The 27,067-nt window shown below is 47.1% G+C and overlaps 1 protein-coding gene across 1 annotated transcript in view; it reads left to right on the top strand.

The window, feature by feature from the left end:
• The window catches only part of HPD (4-hydroxyphenylpyruvate dioxygenase), a 105,250-nt gene that overhangs the window by 19,175 nt on the left and 59,008 nt on the right, over positions 1-27,067 (top strand). Inside the window, exons 4-5 of the mRNA XM_078667542.1 lie at positions 15,672-15,776; positions 21,068-21,110. Coding sequence (XP_078523668.1) covers positions 15,672-15,776; positions 21,068-21,110 — 148 coding nt within the window. The remainder of the gene's footprint in view (positions 1-15,671; positions 15,777-21,067; positions 21,111-27,067) is intronic.

Here is a 27,067-nt window from a genome sequence, read left to right as displayed (position 1 = left end):
GACCCATTCCAAAGGAGCTATCCTAGATGCCATAATTACAAGCAAAGATCTAGCCCTCCTATCCAACATTGTTCCCATCGACTGGTCCGACCACCATCTCATACTGTTCTCTATAGCGGTCTCTGCCACTCCCCCTCCCACGAAAATCACTAAACCCATGAAACTGACCAGAAATTTGAATAATATCCCCCCGGATGTACTGGAATCCAAACTCCATGCCCAACTTCTCGCCATCCCGCCCTTACTTAACGCAAATGAGCTTACAGAACACTACAACAAAGCAGTTGTCGAAACCCTGGACGTCCTGGCCCCGCTTAAGCTCAAAAACCAAAGAACCGTTCCTTCCAAATCATGGTTTAATACTGAGCTAAACAATGAAAGACGCTCACTGAGACAGATGGAAAGAACATGGAGACTGCACCCTACCCCCTTGCACCTAGCTCGTCTCAGACTGGCAAGATCTTCTTACAAAAAACACATCTTTAAACAAAAAGCATCCTTTTTCCGAGCACAACTTGACCAAGCCAAAAACAAACCCAGAGAACTGTTCAACATTGTTCGCAATCAAACCTCAGCCGCTCCTCCTGTTCTTATGGCCTCAACGACCAGATGCTAAGAAATAGCCCTCTTTTTCTCAGAAAAAATTGCGAAAATAGAGCAATCGTTCCTGCCGACTCTGACCCCAACCTCCATGCTGTACATCTCCCCTACCGCACCTGCTTCCTGCCCATACCCCCCCACCCCCCACGACCCTCCATAATAATGATCTCACACCCCCCTCCTTTCCCTCCACCCCCCAAGATTCTAATCCCCCTAACACTCGCCTTAAAAATAACGCAGCTTGGCATAATTTCCAGCCAGTCACTGAAAGAGATGTCTTTGACATCATTGCAAAACTTAAACCCTCCTCCCACACTAAAGACCCCCTCCCTTCTAAACTCGTCCAAAACCTCAAACATATCATCATCCCTGCCTGGACCTCGATCATTAACACCTCCCTAGCCACCGGCTGTGCCCCCACCTCCCTTCAACTGGGACAAATCACCCCCATTCTTAAAAACCTTACGGCTGACCCTAATGACCTCAACAACCTCCGTCCTATCTCCAACTTGCCCCTCCTCTCGAAAGCCCTTGAAAAATGTGTCCTTCTTCAGCTTGACAGACACATTGAACTTTTTAACTTACTTGACCCCCTTCAATCAGGCTTCAGGAAAGGCTGCAGCACCAAAACCGCCATGCTTAACATTATAGATGATATTCACCACTCCCTCGACAATGGCGAATCTAGCCTACTGATCCTCCTCGATCTCTCCGCAGCGTTCGATACCGTTAACCATTCTGTTCTTCTCAAAGTCCTTAAAGAACGATTCGGCCTTAATGGCATGACTCATAATTTGTTTGTCTCATACCTGCAACACCGTGCTCAGCAAATTAAAATCCACAATTGCCTTTCAAACCCCTCCCCCATCTCTCTAGGAGATCCGCAAGGATCCATACTATCTCCCCCTCTCTTTAACCTCTTCATGGAACTCCTCACCCTCATTCTCAAACAAGCCGGGATTAACTATCACCTCTACGCTGACGATACACATCTCTACCATAAGATAAAAACCCATGCTGACATCCTCCACCTCAACAACACCCTCATCAAAATTCAAGCCTGGTTCCACTCGAACCATCTCAAACTCAACTCAAAAAAACCTGAAATTATTCTTTTCTCCCCAAAAAACAACCAGCTCCCCATTCAAAAGTGGATCACAGACCTTAACGCCCTCAACTGCTCCTTGTCCCTAGCCACCTCAGTCAAATCCTTGGGCCTCTCCCTTGACAACCGCCTAACTCTCAACGTACACATCAACAACTCTGCCAAAGGAGCTCTCTTTACCCTCCGTAACCTTAAGAAAATTAAGCCTTTCATCCCAATTGATGACTTTAAACTGGCAGTCCAATCTCTTGCTCTATCGCGCATTGATTACGGCAATGCCATCCTCACCGGAATTCCTAAAACCCACCTGGCACCTCTTAAATCAGTGCTCAACCTCGCGGCTAGGCTTATCACGGACTGCAAACGATTTGACCACATCTCTCCCGCCCTCAAATCCCTCAAATGGCTCCCCATTGAAGGCAGATCCACATATAAAACCGCCTGCATTACGCACAAAATTCTCCACCAAAACACACCGACATACCTGTCCAACAAACTGACCAAAGCAGGCTGCACGCGATCACTGAGAAGCTCCAACACCCTCCTACTTCAGTCAGTCAAGCAAGCTTTATTCGACGATTGTCATAAAAGCATATTCCACATATAAAAATACATGCAAAAATGAATAAAACCAAGTTAAAATTCCAGATTATAAATTTTATAAAATACAATGAATTCATTACCAATACAGGTATGGACGATACTATTGCACAATGGTTTAGCAAAAATACTTGGCCTACATAGATCCGATTATTCTTTCAACAATCGGCTTCCAATTGACCATGCCCATCCTAAAAATGTCACCACCGCTATATACACAGTCGCGGTTGGGAAGGTACGAATAATCCTAATTGCAACTAGTCCACTACTAGTGCCCAATAGCCTACACATCGGGCGTAGCCACTTCCGGCGAGGCGCCGCGTACACTGGGCACTCAAACAGGAGGTGGCCAATGGTTTCAGGAATACCCAGACAAGCTGGGCAGGCAACCTTACCCCCACTAGTCCATCTATTAGAAAATGCCCTTACTGGTAAGCTTCCTACTCTTAATTGGAAGTAGAGCTTGCGGTCAAGGGGCTTCGTGATGGTATCCCAAAATTCCTCAAGTTTAGGCCGCTCTTTAATTTCCAAAAACAAACCAGTGAGAGAGTGGGAAGGAGTGCTACTAAAGGCTTTTAAGGCCACATGGTTCCAGTACAAGTTATTTAGTACCTTCTTTGGTGGGAACCTGACATTTGATGGATCTTCCCACAGTTCTCCTAGGCCTAAATCAAAAAGAACACTCCAAATATGTCCTAGCCACTTGATTTTCCGGGAACCGTCACTTTTAATTACATCAATCAACCCCCTGGTGTATGTGTCCAGTTCAGGCATAGTCCAAATCCGCCTCCAATATAAAATTGGGCGCAAGGATGCAATTAGAGCTATTGGCGATAGGCCCAGATCATGAAATAGGGGGCTCAGTGGGGTGCTCTGGGGTAGTTTTATTAATTTCCTGAGAAATGAATTTTCTGAAGCTGATATCCCCCTTAAATTCTCATTTCCCCACAATTCTACGCCATACAAAGTGGAACTAACTACTTTGCCATTATAAACCAATAGCACTGGAGTTATCGGCTTAGTCAAAGACCTGGAGTGTTCTAGGCTCAAAGCTCCATATAATACCCTTATATGTATTAGGTGCATTAAAAGACATGTACTTTGATTTAAGAACATTAACCTCCAGACCGCAGGCAACGCAGAAATCTTCAAAAATTAACAAAGCCTTCTGCAACCCGCTTGAGGTTTTTGATACTATAAGACAATCGTCGGCAAACATTAAAATAGGGATTATGGCTCCTGCGAGGATAGGTGCATTAACATTGGAACCAATTAAAATTTTTGCAACATCATTTATATACAGAGAAAATAGTGTTGGCGCCAGGACGCAACCTTGGCGAACACCTGTTTCTACTGGGAACTGGGGTGTGACATTGCCAGGGCTGCCCCACCTAATCTGAGCAAAATTCTCCTGGTGGAGCTTTTTGATTAATGACAAAATGTCCCCTGGCATATCCATATCATTAAGCACTTTCCACAGAGTTGGGCGCGGGACCAGATCAAATGCTGCTCTTAAATCTATGAATGCAGCATATAGGCTGCCACGTCCAATTAACAGTCCTCCAGTACAGCATTGCAAAATGCAAAACCTGGTCGACCGTGCTAATGGAAGTTCTAAAACCAGCCTGCAAATGAGACAAAATACTATGGTCCCATTCCCAGGCCTGAACCTTATTTAAAATCAGCCTACCAATGATTTTCTGAGTGGTATCGATCAGGCTGATAGGACGATAGTTTCCAGGCTGGGATTTATCCCCTTTCTTATAAACTGGGATAATTTCGGCCCCCTTCCATGAATGGGGAATGGGCGCTCCCCTAGCAACCGCGTTTGCCAAGAGTAGTATGTAGGGGCCCCAGGAGGTTTTATCTTGTAAAAATAGGTCAGCTGGAACCCCGTCAATTCCTGGCTCTCTACCAGGAACAACGGCATCTAGGGCCAGCCGAACATCCCCCAAAGTGAAGGGATCTTCCAAAAAGGGGATAGAAGTCGCCTCCATGGATGGGTCTTGGTCGTCACTCAACGCAAGCTGTGGTTTAAAATGGGATACCCATTTATCCTGCGGGACCCAGTTCTGCGGCTTGTCAGAACTACCATCCGCACCCCATTTGTAGACATTCCATTTTAGACATTCCAGAACTTTCTCGGGTCTTTGTGAAGTCCTACTTCTATCAGGTCCACCCACCTCTGTTCGTCCCATAAACGCTTGGACCCTCTTACTTATCCCCCCTTCAGAAAAAGAATTCCACTCAGTCACGCTCCTTTTCAGGCAATGCCCCACTTATTTGGAATGCCCTCCCAAAAGACCTCCGTTGTAACCAGTCCTACCCCAGCTTAAAAAAAGAACTCAAACTTCTTCTCCTTAATAAATACTGGGGTTTCTAATCCCTCCCTGGTAGCCTCGCCCCTCTGTATCACCCCACCTAGCTGCTCCGCATATGACTAGTGACCACCCGCCTGCCCAACCCCCTTTCCTTCAATCTGATCACTTACCTCCCCTCCTTATGACCCTCAGTTTTTCTTTCATGTTTCTGTATACTTAAGTGAGGCTTCCCACCAAACTGTGACCGCTATATTGTATTTCTCATGGTGTCTAGCAATTGTTTTTACTTTTTTATCTAGATGTCATGTATCCTATGTGGACTTGCTCTTTTATTAATCCATTGTCTGTGCTTATACACACTGTACCTGTATTGAAACACCTTGTAAAGCGCTCTGATACTCCTGGGTCCAGCCAGCGCTATATAAAACCACTCAAATAAAAAAAAGACTGAGAACTTGTAGCTTTCCAGCTGTTTTGTAAAATAAGAAAGCTTCTTGGAGACACAGTTCTTTATAGACCACCAGGATATCAACCCCAAATGCCCACCAACCTCCTGGCACTGCTAACCCCACTAAGATTAAGCATGGGCAATGCATAATTATTGGTGATTTTAATTTACACTTTGAGAACACCGAAGACCCCCTTTGTAAACAATTGGAAAAGGATATGAAAATGCTCCAACTCAAACATTGAAGACACCAACATTTTGGACTTTGGCCCTCTAACTTAGACAGACCATTCACTGATTACTTTCTCTCTTATGTTATTAGCAGATAAAAACAATACTTATACTTCTAGATGTTTTAGTAGCACTCAAAAGACCTTGGCGTTGGTTGAATGCTATATAAACTCTAAAAAAAAAGCATTAAAAATGCAATAGGTCTCCCCTTTCACTAAGTTAAAGCCATTTGCTTTGCTATACAATACCAGCAAAGCAAATGGCTTTAACTTAATAAAAGGCGAGACCTATTGCATTTTCAATGCTTGTTTAGTTTGTTATTCACGAGAAGCACTCTGTGTTAAGGAGGATCGGAGAAATGCTACAGTATTGTTGCAGCCAACTTATAGCTGTGCTTCCGCATGAGGCTGTGCTGCAAGGGACGGGACAGGCGCAGCCACGCAAGCAGGCACCTACCATTGCCCCAGGAGTGGTCAGTTTCATGTCCTTGAAAACAGCCAGGTTTATAAGGCTCTCTGAAATTGAATGTGAATGCACATAGCTTTGAAGGTGATGGGCTTAACTGAAGGCCCGGTGAAATGAGATATGGATAGGTAGATCTAGAAGTTGTTTGGCTGCTGCATTCTGTATTTTCAGGAGCTTGAGTAGTAGATAGAGGGGCCTCTGAGATAAATACCATTGGTATAAATCTGACATGATAGAACTTAAACATTTGTATTCTGCATGCTTTTTGAGAACACTTTTCAGGAAGGATGTCTGATGCAAACGAATATGTCAAGAAGTGCGTTTAGTAAGGCCCACAGATCTTGTGCTGCACTCCAATATCAGATCTATTAAGAAAACAAAAAAACTATAAAATAATGAATGTTATATTAAAGATGTTCCCCCATTTCCGTTCTGAGCATTGCCATGACAGTCCCATGAAATTGGTGGTACAGTACACATCAGCTGAATCTAGGGTTCAGGTGGGCTGTAGTGTACTACGTGTTACATATCGTGAGTAGTGGTGGTGATGTGTAGGTACCTGCTGACTGCACTAGTCGCTGCTAGCAGACTGCAGTGGTGGGTGGGCCTTGTTTGCATGTGGCATGCTTGATTCAAAGAGCTTTACTATCCCTACATTGCTAGCATTGAGTTTCAAATCGGTGTTATGGAGCCAGCAGAAAAGTGGTTAATTGTAAAAGTAGCCAAAAACAGTATGTCAGAGCGTTAAAATCACAGATAAATAAACAGGGCAATCCCTTGGTAGGCTGGGCTGCATTTGGGCAAAAGTAGCCTTGAGTGATCAACATAATTAATTGTGCTGTAAAATGACTTGGTCGGCCCCATGTTTTTCAAGGAAGTTCTTGGAAATTGATCACCCAGTCTGTCTGCATACGCAGCCCTAGAGAGGATGTGCTTACAAGGCCGACTGTCTTTAAAAGTTTCTATAAAACTTTACTAAAAAATATTCAGATGTCTGACTGACTGCACATGCATACACATGCAGCTGTGGCCATCTTTCAATGTTTGTAAATAAAGATCTTTTACAAACATATTTAAAGCTAAACACCTGTGTGTCCACATGTATGTGCATGCCTGTGAGCTGTTTTTAAAAAAATGTCTTTAAAAAAAAAAAAAAAAAGCAATTACAAAACCATTAAAACAAACTTTGGCAAAGCCAGGAAGCAGGCACCCTGAGACTGACTTATTGGTTTTGCCAATGTTTTTTTGCTGCAGTTTTCCAACTTAGCTCTAGTACTTCTTTGCCACTTCCCTAGGACAGTAGTTGTTGGGTTATGTATTCAGAACTTCTTGTGGCACCATGACAGCAATGACTGGGGGTGGAATGCTGGAATGTTCATGTTGGAAGGAAACAAGAGTTGCTGCTTCGTGCCCGCTCTGACGTATGTGTTGTGCTTATCTAGAATAAATACTTCAAACTGACACAACAGTTTTGTTATTTGGAGAACTTTTCAATGGCGACCAGCGGAGTTTGGACCCCATGACCGGCAGAGCGGGCATTTCTGAAGGACAGAGTCAGGCTACTCCTAACACCGTTGTTAGCTGGTCCCTGGTTTCCGGTGCGGCTTCACGAGAGGCCACAAGAGGCAATTTATTCAGATTTGGCCTCATTTTCAACTTCAGATTTGGACTGTTTGTTGCGTATCAGTGATACATACACATCACCAATTATCAGTGAGCTCATCAATTAACGGGTGGTAACGCATAGCTCAGCCCTGCCAAGTACCACGCATCAGGGGTTAGACTAACGCATTTTAATGTGGTGGTCCGCATTAATCACGCATTTTTGTGCCTTGATGGCACCAGTGCGATCAGCCTGGGTGAAGCAGGTAGTGACTGATACCGCCATCGGAGCTGCATTTACAGCAGCGGCCAGGGAGGCATCCAGGTGCTGAATGAAGAAGGGCTCCTGCACCGTGGGGCTCTGGAACTGGAGCCCGTCTGTGAGCCCTGGAATCGGCCGCCTGCTCTCGGTTAGCATCACGATCTCGCTTCGGCAGAGGGCGCTTTTAGCCTTCTTCCCTGCACTGCCCGCTCCCACTCTCTCACCACGCCCATTATGGCCCAATAAATAGAGTATATCGTTACAGTGGTTGTCCGTCTAGTAGTGAACTGAGCATATCCCCCAAGACCCGAGCCCATGAAGGACACGTGGGCATGAGAGCTATGAAGAGAAGGATCAGCAAGATCATATGGTGGCCGGGAATGGATCAATGTGTAGAACATTATGTGAGTTAATGTGTTGCTTACACAGTGAGTGGTAAAACTCAAGTTACATTTTCGAGTCTGGTCGAAGCCATACGTGTTCTGGATAAGCCTTGGTTCAAATTGGGTCTGGATGTCATAAGATCTATTTATGTAATGAATGAGCAAAACAGGCACGGTTTGGTGGATATGGTACACAACAGCGTAAAGTGCAGTTTGTGAAATCATCCAATACGGAGGAGGTGGTAGGATATTTGTAGTCTTTATACTTGAGAGAGGGTGCCGCAGTTGAACTTGTCACCGACAATGGGGTGCAATTTGCGTCTAAAGAGTTGCAAAAGTGCATGTCCCATTGGGGTATTAAGCACATTACTACCTCTTTGTTTGAATCTATGTATTGCTTTTTTCTATGGTTACAGTTACAAAAAAAAGATGGAATTCCAGGAACACAGTTTACAATAATGACATCAGTTAACAATTGCATGTTGGCACTTTGCAAGAGCAATGTGATAAATTACATTGTTGACAATGTTGAATAGTGACTGAAAAGACATTGCCACTCCTTGTACCTGTAATGTGAGTGGGACGCAGTCTGACAGGAGACATATATCCGAATCATAAAAAGTGATACTGCAAAACGACTGCTCTTTACATCAAATGAGCATGTACTGTTTGCCACAACCAATTATTCACAATGACCGTATAAACAGTTGAAGGTCTTAATCAAACAACATTGAGAACACGTGTGGAGAAAGAACCTCAATAGTAACTGTGATGCCAGCAGTAGCTCCCCCCTCCCTCACCGCCAACAGACCCTATCCCACGTCTAGTTGCTAAGTGAGGTACTCTTGTCTGTCCCCAGGCACCCCATCAGTGGGGCCATCATCTGGCAATGGGCGCTCATCGTCCACATCTCCTGCCAATGGGAGCGACAAAGGCAGGGGGCACTGACTCACGCACGTCGCCTCCGATGCATTTTCGCGGTTTAGTTGGACCTCCAGTGATGGGTAAGCATCAGATATATCCGTGTGGATGTCTGCCATGACCGCATCACAAATTCTTGCCAATGGATATTTACAGAGCCCCATGGCATCCTCCCTATGTAATGCAACACTCTCTGTCTAGTTGATAAGCGATCGCATCCAAGCTGTGAGGTATGGAGAGCCGGGTGATGTCCACCTGCATGTGATCAGCCGTTTGGCTACTATTAGGCCGAGATCTATGATGTGAGGTGTAACTTTATACTTTTTACCTCGCCCATATAGGCTGAGTATGCACACCTCACATGTACGAGAGAGAGAGCGAGCTCTCAATACAGTGCACCAAACGAGCTTGGACTGCACGCCAATATCGCTGCAGAGGCGGGCAAGCCCAAAGGATATGTATGATACCTGCAGTCGCCACCCTGCAATGAGGTGTTGGGCCCGAGTTCGAGTGGCCCAACACCAAGAAGAGTTCTCCCCAGCGATCCTGACCCGAGATCCAGTGACCTCTGACCTGCCTCAAGCCTCTAGCTGATGCCTACAACCTCAAACCAGAAGGTCCTCCCAACCGGGACCAGGTGCTAGTAAGAAGATCCAACCCTAAAAGGCACCCCTGCACCCGACGCTAAACGGCCTTGGGTGGCCCAAACGATAGTGTCCAACCAACCCCCAACATCCCAACTTACCTCTCCAAGTGATGGTTGCACCCAGAAGACCTTCGTCCACGAGCCTGCAGTGCTTTTGCAAAGCCCCATTTACCCTGAGCTTCAGTCCAGGAGCATTGCTCGCACAACCCAGTAGTCTGCTCGTCAGAAGCCACCAACCGGAGACCCCTATCTCCCGTTGGATAACATTGGGCCTCAGCACTCTTCACCAGGCCGCCCTAGTGCCGCTGAGGGTGTAACAAAAGTGCATCCTTGACCCTGGGGGACCCCTGAGTCTAATCCCAGAATACCAACTCCCACAACAAAGTACTTATCTTTGAACCAATAACACTATTTTCCTCCATAGGATATTATTGACTGTTTTTCTATGAAAAGTTTTTAAGTGTGGAGTTAAGAAATCCTTTAAAACTGTCACTAAATAACCAAAACGCTTTTACTTACCTGTTTACAGGAAATGTATCCAGGTATACTGTACTGCACTGTGTAAGAAAAGTAATCTAAAAAGTATTTGTACTGTATTCTGGAAAGCATTGCATTATCAGTAACCCTACTGTAATCAAATCAAAGTACATTTACAATTGCAATTCAAACTGTATATTTACTGCAAATTATTTGTTACTTACCTGTGCCAGGCTTGCTTGGTTCTAGGAAATAAAATAACTAAATGAATATTTTCATACAAAAACAATTGGTTTGAATTAATTTGCTGACTGAGTGTGTACAACAAATGCTTAACATTGTCCTCTGATAAAGCCTTACTGCTCGACCACACTACCACAAATAGAGAGTGAGGTACTATCTACTTTTACCTCTGCCTACCTTTGGGGTTCCACTGGACTCTGTGCACACTATACCTCACTTTGGTATAGTATATAATCAGAGCCAGCTTCCTACATAAGCCACAACAGCTCAGGAGCGGCAAGCCAGATCCAGCGGGCTCGGGATTACACACAGTAGTGTCGGGAGAGGCAGCAGGTAAAGAGGCCAGGGCCATGGTGTGGCGTGAAGGCATCCACTCTACCCCCGCCGCTAGGCCTAGGTCTGATCTGGCCACTTCACCGACACCTCAGCCATCAGTGAGCAAGGGCAGAAAAGACAGAAAGGGGCAGCCAGGAGAGCAATGGCCTTGCAGCTTACATGCTCGCTTGACCCACAGGGATCTCTCAGGCGGCAGCTCTCTTTCCCGTACTCGTCATGCCCACAGCCCTCTCACTAACCAGACAAGCTCACCTCTGCCTCGGGGGTCGGTCCGTCGGCATGCCGTTACCGCTCAGCCAGCCTCAGTGACCAGACACCCAGCCACTCAGTTGCCACCCGTGGTCTCACGGTCGGGTCAGCAGGAGGCGGCTGGGAATGTTAACCAATATAGTGCAGCGGCACCAGGGGTACCCGACTGCACAGCTATCATCATCTTGCTGCCATGCGGATGTAGGCCGCAAGCAAATTCCGTAGCAGAGAAGCAGTTCTCAGCAGGCAATCATCGCAATGGCGGGTTGCGCCTGTAGAGGGCCAACTTGGGGAGCAGACAAATCTGGCCAGGACATTGGATGGAAGCTGTAGACTAGAGTCACGTCGAATAATGGGGTAGATGCTGAGAGCCTACTCCGAACACGTCTGCCATCTTGGCACTGCAAGCCACGCCCGCACATTACTACCTCTTTATATCATACCCGCAGTAATGGCTTGGTGGAGCATTGTAACAGGACATCAAGTCATTACTGCGGGGAACATATAAACATATTCAAAGGTGGGCAGCTGTGCGTCCAATTGTATGCGCATGCATGGGTAGCCATTTACATGATTCTTTTTAATAAAGATTTACAAAATCATTAAAAAAAACTTTGGCAAAGCTAAGGAGCAGGCACTCTGAGCCAGACTTATTAGTTTTGCCAATGTTTTTTTGCTGCAGCTTACCTACTTTCCTTTAGCACTGCATTGCCACACCCCTAGGATAGAGGCCATAGGTGAATACATTTTGGGTCATTCGCTGTTTATCCTGAATAAAACGTATTGCACATAGCCTATTACACCTCAGCTCAAATAATTTCTGTGAATACAGGAGTTTCAGGCATATAAAAATGCAACTAGACCTGCAGGTCTAGTGACTTAACAAATCAACTTGACCGAATTATAAAGCTCTTGACTCATAAACTGTTTTCAAAATATGTGATCTTGGGCAAATACTTTAATTCACTGAGCCACCATTATCTTGTTTATCACACACGAGAGCACCTTCAAATACGCAAGTTCAGGATGTTTGATGTACAAAACACTTTGTTTGATTATATAGACTAAACTGTTGCTCCATATATAATTCAAATCTAGCCACATGTAGGATACACATGACCGCTGACTTGCCTCTTAGTTTATTAAGCGCATTGTCTTCAGGGCGGGGGAAGAAATGTTTCTCAAATCCTGTTTTAGCAAATTACATAACTGAAGCATGAAGTGGTAGTATACTTATTTGCAATCAGCCATAGAAATGGCCACAACATGTCCCCCTGAAATGTGGATTACTGATAAACCTGTATAGTGTACAATGTTTGGAATTCAGTTTCTGCAAATATTTGTCATTTACACATCACCAAGTAAAGTGTTCTGATTTGTTTTGCTCCTATTTAAATCTTTGTTTGCGTCACACTTCTGAGTTACAAACAAAAGTTATTTCTTAATTCCTAATATATGTTGAAATACTTTTACTATTTATTTACAAGCTATTTAAATGTTCGCTGTGATTGTCAGACAGCTAACTTGATAAAACCTCTAACTGTAATGTAAATGTACAGGAATTTATATAGCGCAAATCACCAAGCGGTTTCTAAGCGCCTTCTTAGGGAACCCGTCCTGGTATTCCCCTGTGAGATAACCCCGGCAGGGTATCCTTAAGGTGAAAGCCTGGCATCCCGCCGCGAGGGGCCGTTGTGGAGATTAAGCAAGCTATTGCCCAGAGTCGCAGAGTGTGAGCCCGTGAATCGAGTAGGCACCGGAGCGAGAATTGTCGAGTCCATGGACATTTTAGGACTCAAGACCCCGCCGAGCCGGGAATTGAACCCTGGTCCCGGGCTGACCTCTGCTTCCAGGTCTGCCTCCTCTAACCAGTGAGCCACACTTCTCAACAGTAATAAGAGAAAGAAAAGTAAACACCATTTTCCAGGATGAGATATACAACAATTAGTAAAAAGACAAACAGACATATGACCTCTTTCCTGGAAAAGACAGCAAATGTGTCAAGATAAAAACAAGATTTAAAGGCGTCTTTATTGCTCATTCACTTTCTGAAGGAGCAGAACACCTGTTGCTTCCCGCTTTAATTCACTGGCCAGAATAGACTAGTAGACGCTAAAAAGAGCTCGACCTGATAAATTCTGACTCGCAATAGCGATTGGGCGAGTCAATTTTTCGAGGACTGAGTTTATTCCAGCAGTTTCACTCTCTTCCTGAAGCATGATGCCTGCCAGTCAATCAATGCTTAGTTTCTGCACTCTCTCCCTTTCCTCTCATGGCGAGATTCCTGGTACGTCTTTAACAGGGAGAATGAGGAAGTCCTAGTAATAACCCCCTTCTACCCTCACGTGGGGTGCTTCACTCTTCTGATGAAGACGGCATTGTGCATGGAATGGCCTTCCATATTCCATAACAATTAGAGCCCAGAGCTGTCACATTAGTCTATTTAGAGACTTTATCTGTCTGCTTGGAAGATGAGAGGAAGGGTTTGCAAAATCCAGGTCTCTCTTTATCTTTGGCAGCTGCTGTTCAGTAGTTCCATAAAAGCTCTACTCGTAGATCCTATAATTGGCATTGGATGTCTTTTGTTTCTTGTTGTCAGAACCAGGCTTTAGAACTTTGTTCATGTGAACCCAAATTGATGCTTCGGGTTGTGCAGGTTGGATTGATCTAGGCTTACAGTAGCTACCTTTAAGGTTCAGTTAGCAGCTATTAAAAGCATTTGTTCTCTGTGGGGGTGGGTGGTTTGGCTGCATTGAATAACCGTGGAGCATCTTTTAAAAGGGTTCTCATTGCAGTGACCACCTCCTAAGTTGTCAGTTATGTTATGTTATGTTAGGTTGTCTTGTAAAGCGCATGGCTACCCCAGCAATGGGGCGTCCCAGCGCTGTAGACCACTGGGGAACCCGTCCTGGCTTTCCCTGTCAGATGATCCCTGCTGGGTATCTCCAAGGTGAAACCAGGCATCCCCGGTGTATGTGGGGGGCCGTTGTGGAGATGAGGCAAGCTAATGCCCAGAGTTGCCGAGTGTGATCCCTGGTTAGAGTAGGCACCGAAGCGAGAATTATCGAGTCCGCTGACCTTGGTCCATGACCCTGCCGCGTCGGGAATTGAACCCTGGTCCCGGGCCGTCCTCTGCTTCCGGGCCTGCCGCCTCTAACCAGTGAGCCACACCACTCCACTCCACAGTTATGCCTTGGGATCTTCCTTTGGTGCTTAAGGATTTACAGCTTCCACTGTTTGAGCATTAGAGGACATGCCTATTACATTTGTGTCCCTTAAGATGGTCTTATTGTTAGCCTTTCAGTTATGACTCCTTACCTTCAGATATATTCTGATAGGATTACTTTACAGTTAGTCCACATTTTTGACCTAAGGTGGTTTGTAACTTCCTCATTGGGAAAGAAATTACTCTTCCATCATTTTTTGCAAGTCCCATCTTCAGAAGGAGAGCGAAAAAGTAAGACTGCATCTTATGGGTGTTTTTGAGCTGTGCAATTTTGCTCTCCTGTTTAGCTGAGTATAGACTTCAGACAACCTTTTTGGGAAATTTGAATTCTTCATCTACTCTAAGACACTGGATTACATCTGATATTCCTTTAGCTCATGACTCACAGGGTGTTTGCTTACCTAGATCTATTCAGGGGTGATCCAAACGATGAATGGCAGCTTCATAGACATAAGCGGGCAGAGGCATTCTCTCCAAGACAAGTGTGCCCACTGAGCTATGCCGCCTACACATTTGTGTTTTGGCTCTGTTGGTGTTATCTAAATAATTTTTGTTCTATTATGCTTAATTAAATAAAGAGTTGTGTAGCAAGCCAACAAAAGTAGTACATTTCTTTGTGCATCAAGTTGTGTTGTACTGCTTTTATTTATTCTCAATTCTGTAAGAACTGGGACAGGGAGGGGTTACAGTGGTAATGGTCTGATTAGCTACCGGCATATTTTATTCCTTTTAATAGCTTTCTTCTCCCAGCACTCACATTCTCATCCTCCCTCATCCTAAACACAACTTTGATCTGTAACACTTGGCGAAAACTGACTGTTGTGAAGTCTAAGAGATATATCATGGGCTCAGGCTGGGCAGGTCCAAAGGATCTTTAGGATGAAGGGGAGGGGTAAAAGTTTTAATTGGTGACGTGACACCTGTGAGAGGTGTGCGAATACCTCAATTCTGTAATTACTGGGACAAGGAAGGATATTCAGAGTAATGAAGATTACCAGTAAGTAATCAGTCCATTTTTTTACTTATCTTCATGTTTATCACGCAAACACACTCATCATCTCTGGTGATTCTAAGCTCACCCGCAGAGAGGAAACCATGAGACTGCAAACTAAGAAGTGTAAAAAGAAAAACAAGGCAGCAGGCCTTTCCATCTATGCACTCAGGATCTGGAAAAGCATCCCCATATCCAAAAGGGCCGCCCCAGTGCGGCACTATTTTAAGAAAGAGTTGAAGATACACCACTTTGCAGAACATTAATAACATTGCATTAACAGCCCACAAACCAGCTATCTCTCTTATCACTCATTGACTTTGATCGTCGTTGATCCTGTGCAGTATACGGTTCCCTGTTGTTTAGGTTTGGGCTGTAGAAATATAGCCTACTTTAATACCTACATACATATATGTTTTGTCAATCCACAACATAGGATTTAACATATTTTTTTCACGGACCAGCATTGCTGCAAACAATTGTTTTACCTAAGGGATACATGTTGTTGATTTTAGAGGATGATATTTTCTGATACTTACAAGGAATATGTTTCTTCATTTTGAAGGCAGCTTCGTTTTACTGCAATAAAATGGGATTCGAACCGTTTGCTTACAAAGGCCTGGAGACTGGCAGCAGGGAGGTGGTGTCACACGTTCTGAAACAGGATAAGGTAAGGACACAACCAGTATTGTTACAATTTTAAGGCACAACCTGTGGTAGACAGACCTTTTCCAGCATTGCACATATTTCTTTAAATGGCTTTTTTGAATGGTTGGTGAAAGCACATTGGCTGAGGTGGAGAGATGTCCATGTTACTCCTGAAGAACACTTATCTTCTGGTCTAACCAACACAGCTTTGTTTATGGCCTTATCCATTTTTGGCTGATAGAAATCTTCAACCACGGTGCGTTAGTGGTGACTTGTACAGTCAATTATTATAAACACTCCATTGGCGAAGTCAATAATTCCAAATGTCGCCCTTTCCACCTCCGATTATTAGGAAATTAAGCACTCCTCCAGTTTCCAGTGCTCAAGCGTAGGTGGAGCAGAGGTTGGCAAAGAAGATCTGGCCATAGAAAGGGACTCGGAAACACTGGAATTCAAACCAATTGAGTCAAAGTCATCTGCTCCAATAAAGAAAAAGAGTCTCCACAGCCAAAAGGGAGCAGACAGGAAAAGGTCTGGCTTTTCTATTGGGATCTTGAGCACCCCCAGGAGAAAGGCAATAGCAACAATGCAAATAGGAGTCCTGGAAGCCATTGGAATGACAGAGTTGCCACTGCCCTTACCTCTTTATAAGGTGTTCACTCTTCTGGTGCATCCTCCCTGGATGCAAACCGATCCAGCCAAGGATTCCACATGCGATCAATTAGAAATAGTAAACTATAGGTGATGATGAAGTTCGGTCGAGCATGGGAAGACTCAACCCAAACAGTCTATCATTCTGTTCCTGGAACCTACTATGTATGGGGTCGTCCAGTAAAGCAGATTTTTCTCTGCCCACATGCTCAGAAGTGGGCTACCTTTCCAAACTCAGGTGAGCTTGACGGTTCACACGTTTTTGTCATCTGGTAGTCTGTCCTTGCGAAGACTCCTTGACCACTGAAGGAAGTTGCAAAGGCGTACACCCCACAGATCACTTTGGTAAATCACTGCCTATTTGAGGAGTGTACTTTTGCCATACTGATCATCTGCCTTGTACCACTTCCACCACCAAACCCAGGCACCTGCATCTTTGACAACCATTAGAGAAATAGGAAGGGCCAGAAAGACCCCCTGCTAATAGAAGCGAGTCTATCAACTGAAAGCAACTTTGATACTGGCTGCATCAGCCTCTGCATCTAGACAAATCTCAAACAGGGCGCTATTGCCCTTGACTAACTGAGAAGTAAGAGTTTTGGCATTAACAAACCCCCCATTTATATGGGTACCCTTACTCTTGTTAGCAATTATGCCAGTAATTTTCCTAGAGGTACGTACCAAAGCCTACCAGCTGCTGATGTCAATAGCAAGATTTTGGGGAAGATGGTCGCTCATGGCGAGGTTATGTACTAAGTTTTCGCTTGCTGAAGCTGCTAGGGTGGAAGAAAGTGTAATGAAATCAGTTCCAGAGCCCGGCCCTTTACCCACAAAAATTGGAGGGAAAAAAACATTCACAGAACTGTAATAATTCGCAAAACACAGGTTAAATTTCATCATCATATGGTTGATGTGACTACCAAATGCATCATGAGAAAAATGAGAAGGATTCCTTTCACAGTACACAATGCTGCAAGCGTCTTGAGATCGGGGTGGGGGGTGCAAAGATGGGCATTAAAGTCACCTCCCAGATCATACCCAACTCTTTGCCTGCTCTGGAATTAAGGTTGGCCAGATCACAGTCCAGTTTCAACAAGATATCTGCTATTGGGATGTTATTGTAAAAGTTCACGATGCCCAGTTGTGAGCCTGCGGCAAATTCCAGTCCCATGATCTGGAAGAATGGGGTATCTGCAACATAACAGAAAGTTTTATGTTAACCATGGTTGAAATATTGGTGGCCAAGCCCCACTTAGGGCGCCCAGAGAAATATGGAATGGCTGGTAGATGGAGTGTTCTAAACACATTCATGTGGGCAGGAGGAACGGCCCATCTTTCCTGTAAGCATAAAATCGAGTGAGAGCACACAAAATCAATCCACGTGCAGTCATCAATTTTTTTCCTTCAATTCCGGATATATTCCACACCAACATGGAGAATTTGGGAGAATGTTCGCTTCCAAGACTACTATCGGGTAATTGCACTCCTCCATCTCATGTTATATCTGGGGCCAAACAAACAGGATGTCAGTCAGGCGTGGTGATGATTTCCAATCCCCGGTCGCCACCTATGAACTTGTGATCTCGCTGCAAATGAGAAAGTGTGGAGAAACCGCACAAGGATCCAATGGGTGTTGTTGGCAAAAGGCGTAGGGATGCCCATAACCCAGGAGAGGGGTTGCAAGGACCTCCAACTTTATATGAGTAGTGGTTGATGCTCTGTAGGTGGCCATATGCGAGGTCCTTCATGAGTTCATTGGCCGGTGGTAGGCGGAGGCAAGCTACGCATTCTTGTGGAGTTACTTAGAGAGTTCTAAAAATCTGAGGTAACATTTTGAGAATGGCCCAGTGCATTCACGCATATAGCCAGTTGCACCTCTTGAATTCCACCAGCTGGTGCGCTGGATTTACTTGAGGGTGGAAGCAATGGAATAGGATAGCAGGGTGGTAACTCTGGTGAGACTTCCATCCCCCAGGTAGAAAAAGTGTCCTTGAGCTGCCAAACTGTGTTAGCCAAGTCCAGAGTACTGCACATGGTGATAGTAACATCACTCTGTCTTTTGGCTGGATTTTCTCTAAATTTTCTCTATACACCTGGAGTCAATAGACTCCAGGTGTATAGAGTCAAAATATCTCGCACCAGCTACTATCCTAAGCAGCTTCAGAATAGTACTCCTGTTAAGTATATCATGTCTGCCCCTGTAGACATGCTATGGAATAAACTTGAGAATGTTTGTAGGGAAATTACAAGTATGAACTACTTGCTGCACCAGTACTTCCAAAGGTTTGATGTTATTAGTCCACAAGCTCAATGGAGCTGTTACGGTCCTCACCGGGGAGGTAGGATGAATAGTTATGGCAGTAGACCTTTGAGGATCTGTTTCAGGGTGCTCTGTACGAGACTGATGGAGACCAAGAACACAAATGGAGACAGCAAGCGTTGCTTGGAACAGCTGATTTAATTAGATACACCAGTCCGCCCCTGTGGGCGTAAGCAAATTAGCCTTATGGTTTTTGTAGTCCATTTAATATGCTGCCATAGTACTTGTGGTTACATTGTCAAAACCCTAGTGGGTGCCGCTTGCTCTGTGTTAATAATTACTGCCACAATAAAGCAACGCTTGCTGTCTCCAGTGATCAAGAGCACGTTGTGCTCGAAACGTGTTTGGCAATTTACAGGAAGCATGTGAGGGGGAGTGCTGACAATGCTGCTGCCCAGTGGTATTTGTACATTCAACCCCTTTGTGTGTGGCGTCTTCAGTGGGGCAACCTTCTTTTTCATTGATGTTATGCGGCCAATCCAGCCGCGAAGGCACTTCGCTGCCGGAACTGGCGGATCTGCAATGCTCGGAATCACGAGCTTGGTAAAGAACAAGGGGGACCTTTGCTGCTGGTATATATTGGCGTGCAGTGCAGTGGCTCCCGCATCACTTGGACCCATCAGGGTTTGACATTTTTTCAATGTTTTACTGTGGCAGAAATTATTAACCCGGAGCAAGCAGCACCCACTAGGGTTTTGACAATGGAGCGACAAGTACTATGGCAGTATATTAAATGGACTACGAAAACCATAAGGCTAATTTGCTTACGCCCACTGGGGCGGGACTTGTATATCTAAATAAATCAGCTGTTCCAAGCAAAGCTTGCTGTCTCCGTTTGCTGTTTTCTCGCCAGTGGTGTAACAAAACTGGAGGGCACCCCCTGCAAAGTACACGGAGATGGGCCCACCACTTTTGCTGAGGGGGCCCTCGGGAGGTTGGGGCCCCTGCATGACAGGGGCTTATGTTACACCACTGCTTCTCGTCCTTTTCCCATATGGCTGCCTGACAGCACTCAAACCACAAGTGTCTTGTTGGAAGATCGGGAGCACAGGCTGAGCGAAGACTCTCTTTGGCCTGCCTAAGCTAGCAAAACGTGGCCTTGGCCAACGCTAGCACACCTAAAGCAGAGCCACCAAAGGTAAACATGTGGAAAATAGGACCCGCTAGAGCACAGGCCTTGTGTGTCTATTCTACACCACATTTACTTTATATCTTGTACCAGTATCAATTTTGCTTATGGTATACAGCCTGTCTCAAGGTGAGAGACAGGAAAAATTGGCCATGTTAAGACCTAGATAATGGGGGGTTTATGGGTAGATGAGGGGGAGACTTGAGATGTGTAGAAACAAAGAAAAGATTACTATTGTTTAGCAGAAGGTTAAAAAGTAATTCCAAAAGAATTTGTTAACGGATATGGGGTAAACACTATGGGGATCATTAGGATGACGGGCGGACTTTGTCCGCCCGCCATCCTGTCGGAATTCGGGACCGCCCGCCATAAGGGGGGGGGTTCCCGTGGCGGGCACATCCTGCATTTTTAGCATTGTGGCGGGCGGTGCTCTCTGCACCGCCTGCCACAATGCTAAAAATGCATTTCAGCATTTGCATTAACAAAGCGGCAGGCACCACGCGGTGCCTGCCGCTTTGTTAATGCAAATGAAGGGTGGGTACCACAGGTACCCCCCGTGTGCACCCCCACCTATACTTCACTCTGGGGGCCCTAAGGGGGCCCCCGAGTGAAGACCGCATGCCTTTCCGTGGCGGCATCGCCGCCGTGGAAAGGCACCTAAACACAACCATCATAATATGGCTGGCGGTGTCTGATAGACACCGCCACCATATTATTCCTTTTCTGCCCCGGCCGCAAGGCGACCAGGGTGGAAAAGCGGCAGACGGTCTTTCCATCCGCCGAGGTCCCCCCCGCCATACTAATATAGCGGGTGGGAAAACGAGTGCGGATGTCGGGCGGATTGCTCCCGCCAGGCTGGCGGTGGCTACCGCCAGCCTGGCGGGGGCAATCCGCCCAACATCATAATGGGCCCCTATGTCTTGAGCGTAAAGTTCACCCTGTCCTGGTAAAGATTGCGATGACAAGGATGGGACATAGAGTTAATCGCATTTTGTGGGATGGGGCAAATTCTGCATAAGATGATAAAGACTTGGAATATTTTAATGTTGCAGACATAATGAATAAAATCGGTAAATTAAGATAAAACTTGCCACATAGTTACCATTTCTCCAATGGAGACAAATAGACTTGGGCAACGTAAGGTATAGGTATTTTAAAAATGCCCACAATTAAGTCATTACATATGACCAATATGTGTATATTTTTCTTTCAGATCATTTTTATCTTTGTATCGCCGCTTAATCCTGGAAATGAAGGTAAAAACATGTAAAATGATGTGATGAGGCTATCAGATTATACCATTAGGATGTTATGGTAATGGTTTGGTATAAATTAAAAGGGAATATCAGGTCTTCAAATGAAAGATCAATATGTTTGTGCCAACACCAATCAGCTGAGGCTTTCTTGATACACACTTCTATTGTAAGTCTCCCTCAAATGGATAAATGTACATAAATGTTCAATGAAAAACTGCAACATGTGCTTTTCTTCAGATTTCCATCGCCAACATTCCCAGATATGAGTGAACATTTCGAACATAGTAAATGCGTTGCACTTCTGTACCTTTTTACACTCTCCAGAGCTCCACTTTTGGTTGAGTGATGACGTGCAGGCACACTGGAGCAGGTTTCACACTGTAGGTGCAAACACATTAGATCCATTTTACAAAAAATAAGTGTAAATGTGATTTCAGAGATTTCCTCTCCTACTTGGAATGTCATTTGACATATATGGACTGTACCATTGCTCATTGGTAAGAGTCCGTGCTTATGTAGAATTGCACTATTTTTTTATCTGCCCCTGGAAAAAAACTTCCTGTATGGTAAGTATCTTTGCCTAAATCGCCAAAAAGTCTGGGAGAATTCCATCCACTGTTCACACCATGGAAAAAGATTTACTCCAGGCCTTAGGTGTTGAAAATTTCTGATTATGTCCAAGGTGGGTGAATGATAGTTTCTGTTTATTGTTTGAGTGCCATAGTTTGAGTTACATGTGCTTGTTAATTAATCAGATGGTTGAACGCCCATGATTCCTGTGACACATATTTTGGTTTATATTATTATGTTCTGCAGTGGGAAAATCAAGCTTACATGAACATATTTGCAGTGTTTGACCCAAAATGCTGACTGCTTCGTTTTACATTAAATTGTTATGTGTAAATGTAAATGTGTTGTATTTGTAAAGCACGTGGCTGCCCACGCGACGGGGCGTCCCGGCGCTGCACTCATACCGCTGTGGAACCCTTCCTGGCTTTTCCCTGTGAAATGTCCACTCCTGGGCACCCCAAAGGTGCAGCTAGGCATCCAAGCGCTCGTGGGGCCGTTGTGGAGATTAAGCAAGCTATTGCCCAGAGTCACAGAGTGGGGCCCATGATTAGACTAGACACCGAGGCGAGAATTATCAGGTCCGGGGAGATTGAGTCCAAGAGCCGCCGAGGCGGAAATTGAACCCTGGTCCTGGGCCAGACCTCTGCATCAGGGTCTGCCGCTCTAACCATTAAGCCACGCTTCTCTAAGAGTTTCTGGTTGACAAATACATGCCTGTTTTTATTTAATTCAAAATGCACAGGGGGGCGTGGCTACGCAGGCGAACGAAATGGCCGCCTGACTGTAGAGCTCCGCCGGGCGAGAGAGGAACGGGGCCGTTCGCAAGAGATCCGGCGCTGCGCTGGGGTCGAAATATGCCTGCCACTGACCTCTAACGCCACCTGATGCAGCCTGCCTAGTCTGGAGGACGGGGGACGGCGAGAACGGGCGGAACAGCTGAGGGGTGCTGAGGCCGGCTGGGCCTCGCGGGCCGTTACTTCGCAGCGCCGGAGCGCCTGGTGAGTCCGCTTGTTTGCCTCCTCGTTGTCCCCTTCGACCTTGGGGTCGCTGTTGTGCCCTCCCGGGTCCGCTGCTCGGCCCCGGTGGTGCCCGTTGGTGGGGGTGCGGCCCCTCGGTGCGCGACCGGCCCTTGCGGCCTGGTCCGGCCTTGGGAGCCGGGGCCTCGATTTTCGGGGGCTGCCCGGGAAGTGCGGCGGCGGGCGGAGGGTGCGGGCGGCGGGCTCCGGGGTTGGGGGGTGTTTGGCGGGGGGTGTGGCCGGCGGGCTCCTAGGCTCTCTATAGACGGCTACGCATCGCTGCATTCGGTGGGGGCCTGTCTCCTTTGCCCCCACCGTTAACGTGCACCCCAGACCCGCGTCTGTCCCCCTGCAGACCCAGGACCTCTACGTTATCCTGATCTCCTGCTGATGCGATTGGCCGGAAATATCGGACGCCTATGCACTTTCACAAGGCCGGCGCTGGCTGCATGACCTGCGAGCCTTTGCCCATTTGTGCTGCTGATGCCTCGAGACCCTGACTACCTGGTCCCCACACTACGCCACCATTTGCTGCCTGTCTCGGCGAGGCCCTGGACCTGCCAGCTGCTGCTGAGTGGTCGCCACGTCCATTTGCTGACCCTACGTACTGCGCAGGGCCTCTGACGTTTGGCTCCAGCCGGATTGATATCCCGACGACCTGTGTGCTTCTACCTTGGCAACTCTGAGGCTCCTGTGGTGCGTCTCAGCCCTGGTGCGGGGTAACATCGAGTACCCCTGATCCTCTGGTCCCGACCTGACCGCCGTCGGGGTGCCCTGCCGCTGTGCTCGACTCTTTGGCTGTCGCAGTTGTCGTGGGGTCCTGTGACACTGGTGATTTGCCCGCCATTACTTCCAACATGGTGAAGAAGGATGTTACCCAGAAGAGACTTACCTTCAGCTCAGCGCCCCTCCGTACGTCTGCGGGTTCGCCAGCAGCTGAGGCGGACGCCGGGGGCCAGGCGGCGGCGAGGGACACCGCTGGTATGGTCGCTGAAATGATGGGTGAGATGCGGGCTGGATTCAAGGCCCTGGACTCCCGCTTTGATACCCTCGAAAAGAAAATGGCGGACATGGGCGCGACGATTCAGCTGCACGATAGGCGCCTGGACCTGGCGGAATCCAGGGTTTCCGACATCGAGGATGGAGCTGCGTCGACGTTGAAAAGGCTGGAACGTGTGGAGAAGATCCTTAAAGACGTCGCAATCAAGAACGAGGATTTAGAAGCGCGCAGTAGGCGCAATAATATCCGAATAATTGGTGTGGCGGAGACGACCGCTACCGGACGCTTTGACACTTTTGTGGAACACCTCCTAATCGAACTTTTTGGCCGAGACACGTTTACATCTGGTTTCGTGGTGGAGCGCGCGCACAGATCGCTGGGGCCCCGGCCTAACCCGGGCCTGCCGCCCCGACCCATTATAGCCAGGCTCATGAACTTCAGGGACAGAGATGCGGCGCTGAAAGCTGCCAGGGAGGCGGGCGAAGTTCGGTGGCAAGGGGACGTGCTCTCTTTCTACCCGGACTTCACAGTCATGGTTCAAGATGCGCGCCGTAAGTACACTGGTGTCAAGGCTGCTTTGCGTAAACTGGGGCTCCGCTATGGGATGCTGTATCCTGCCAGGCTCAGAGTGGACGTGGATGGCAGGTTTCGCATTTTTGATTCCCCTGCGGAGGCACAGGAATTTTGTCGAGCCTACAAAAACAGAGGGTCGCCTCGTAAATCAGATGATGCACAACGATCTCCGCCACACATTGACTCGCAGGCTAGTGCTGACCTGTTTACTGAAACCGGACAGGGTTGACTTATCTCCACCCCATCTTTTTCATGGCAGGCTATTTACCTCAGTACTATGCATCTGTCCATGCTGTTATTTCTTTTTTGCAGTGCTTTCCATAATTGCTGAGAATTGAACGTTGCCCCGATTGTGGTTCTCGCATGGCGGAGCGTCGCCTACCCCCATGGCGCGAGCCGTACTGTACTTTTCTCTAACGTTGTCTTTATTTTACAGGTACATTGTTGGACAACTGTTATTGTCTGTTGCTCTAGGTTATCTCCGTAAGGGTGGGAGAAGCCTCCTGGGACTTGAGGAGTGGCTGGGTGGTGGGTGGTTGGGATGGGTTGGTTTATGCTTTGGTTCTGTTGTTTGTGCACACGCACTGTTTTGCTATTTTGATGATGCCTGTTTTGCGGGAGAGTGGCGGCGGCTCTACACACACATGTTTTATTATGATTCCATCGAGTCTGAATGGCTAAGATAGGTCAGCAGTCTGGTCCTTCCAGACTTACCTTCATGTCTTGGAATGTCCGGGGTTTGAATGACACGAGGAAAAGACGGCAAGTTCTGAACTACGCAGCGCGACACGGGGTGGATGTATTATTTCTGCAGGAGACGCACCTGGTGGGAGCTGACTCTTCCTCCTTTGCAAAAGGCTGGGGCACACACAGATTTTTTTCTAGCTATAGCAGATATGCAAGGGGGGTGGCGATCTTGATTCACAGACGCGTCCCATTTGTGCTCTCAGACAGTGTATTTGATGTAGATGGCAGGTATGTTGTGGTTACAGGGGTACTTCTGGGCTTCAAGGTCACCTTTGTTGGAATTTATGGCCCCAATTCTGACTCCCCTGCCTTCTTCCAGGGTCTCCAGGATGTTCTGCTGCGATTGGACACTGATATGATGATAATGGGGGGAGACTTTAACCTGTTGATGTGCCCTGCCAGGGACAGCACCTCCTCTTTCCCAGATTGTAAGCCCCGTTCACGCGCTGTGCTGGCGGATATGTGCGCGCACTACCCACTGATTGACATTGAGGCCCGTTTGCACTCCACCACACCCACCTACACCCACCACTCGGGATATCACAACACTAGTACCAGAATAGACTATTGGCTCCTTTTCCCAGGGGTGGCCGGTTGGGTGAGAGACCATTCGACACTCCCACGCACGCTGTCTGATCACTCTCCCATAGTGCTGACCCTACTGATCCCCAGGTTGGGAGGGTATGAGAGACAATGGCGCTTTCCTGGCAAGGCGTTATCTGATCCGGTTTTCGAGGAGGACATTCGTGCTGCCATAGAGGAGTATTTTGAGTTCAATGAGGGCTCGGTGGACACTTGGGCTACATTGTGGGAGGGGTTCAAGGCCACTATTAGAGGGGTTTGCATCAACAAACATGTAGGGGCCTTGCGCGAGATCCGTGCCTCCCTGACCCGTATTGAGACGGACATTGCCGCACTGGACATGGACACGCTCACTGACGCAGACGGTGGGGTGGAGGCGAAAAGGCTAGAACTGCTGCAAGAGTTCAGAGACACTGCAGACAGGGAACTGACGTATCTCTGCACACAACACTCAGCTAGGCAATATGGCGAAGGTGACAGGCCTGGCAAGCTCTTGGCCCACTTGCCCCGTCCCCCCCGCCAGGCTTCATACATCTCTGACCTGGTAGATGATCTGGGTGTTCGTCATCAGACCACCCCTGCCATTTGCGCTGCCTTCCTATCCTACTACAAGGAATTGTACACCTCAAGCCTGACGGCTGACTGTCGCGACCCTGGCCCCTATATTAACGAAATCTCTATGGTGTTCCTAGAGAAACATATGCAGGAATTTTTGGCGATGCCTATCGAGCCGGACTGCGTTGTGGAAGCCATTGATGCATTAAAAGGCTCCTCGGCGCCGGGTCTGGATGGCTTTTCGGCCGACTTTTATAAGACGTACAAGGAGGAACTGGTTCCTCGCCTCATCGAGGTGTATGCGGAGGCGCTCGAGACGGGGATTCTGCCGCCCACGATGCGGGAGGCAGTTATCATTTTACTTCCTAAACCGGGGCGGGACCCCACTAGGTGTGGATCCTACAGGCCCCTCTCCCTACTTAATCTTGACTATAAGATTTTGGCGAAAGTCCTTGCCACTCGACTGTCTTTACTTATGGAATCTATCATTTCGCCAGCCCAGTCTGGATTCGTCCCCCATAGATCCACCTCCTTCAATCTGCGGACGTTGTTTTCTGTACTTCACAGGATTGAGCCGGATACTCCGGCGGCTGCGGTGTTTTTAGACGCCGAGAAGGCATTTGACTCCTTAGAATGGTCGTTTTTTCTGTCCGTCATGCACCGAATGGGCATGCCATCCTTGTTTGTCTCCACGGTCGAGCTACTTTATACTGCCCCCAGAGCACGGCTGCGCCTTAACGGCACGCTCTCTGATAGCTTCCCTCTTTCCCGGGGAACCCGACAGGGATGCCCCCTGTCCCCACTATTGTATATTCTGGCCATGGACCCCTTGGTACGACACTTTCAGGAGCGCCACTTGCACCGCGGGCTCCAGTTCCGGACGGGTCCGTTACTCATCTCCCTCTACGCGGATG

The sequence above is a fragment of the Lissotriton helveticus genome, chromosome 11 (genome assembly GCF_964261635.1).
Source record: "Lissotriton helveticus chromosome 11, aLisHel1.1, whole genome shotgun sequence".
Classification (NCBI taxonomy): domain Eukaryota; kingdom Metazoa; phylum Chordata; class Amphibia; order Caudata; family Salamandridae; genus Lissotriton; species Lissotriton helveticus.
This window is presented reverse-complemented; position numbering and strand designations above follow the sequence as displayed.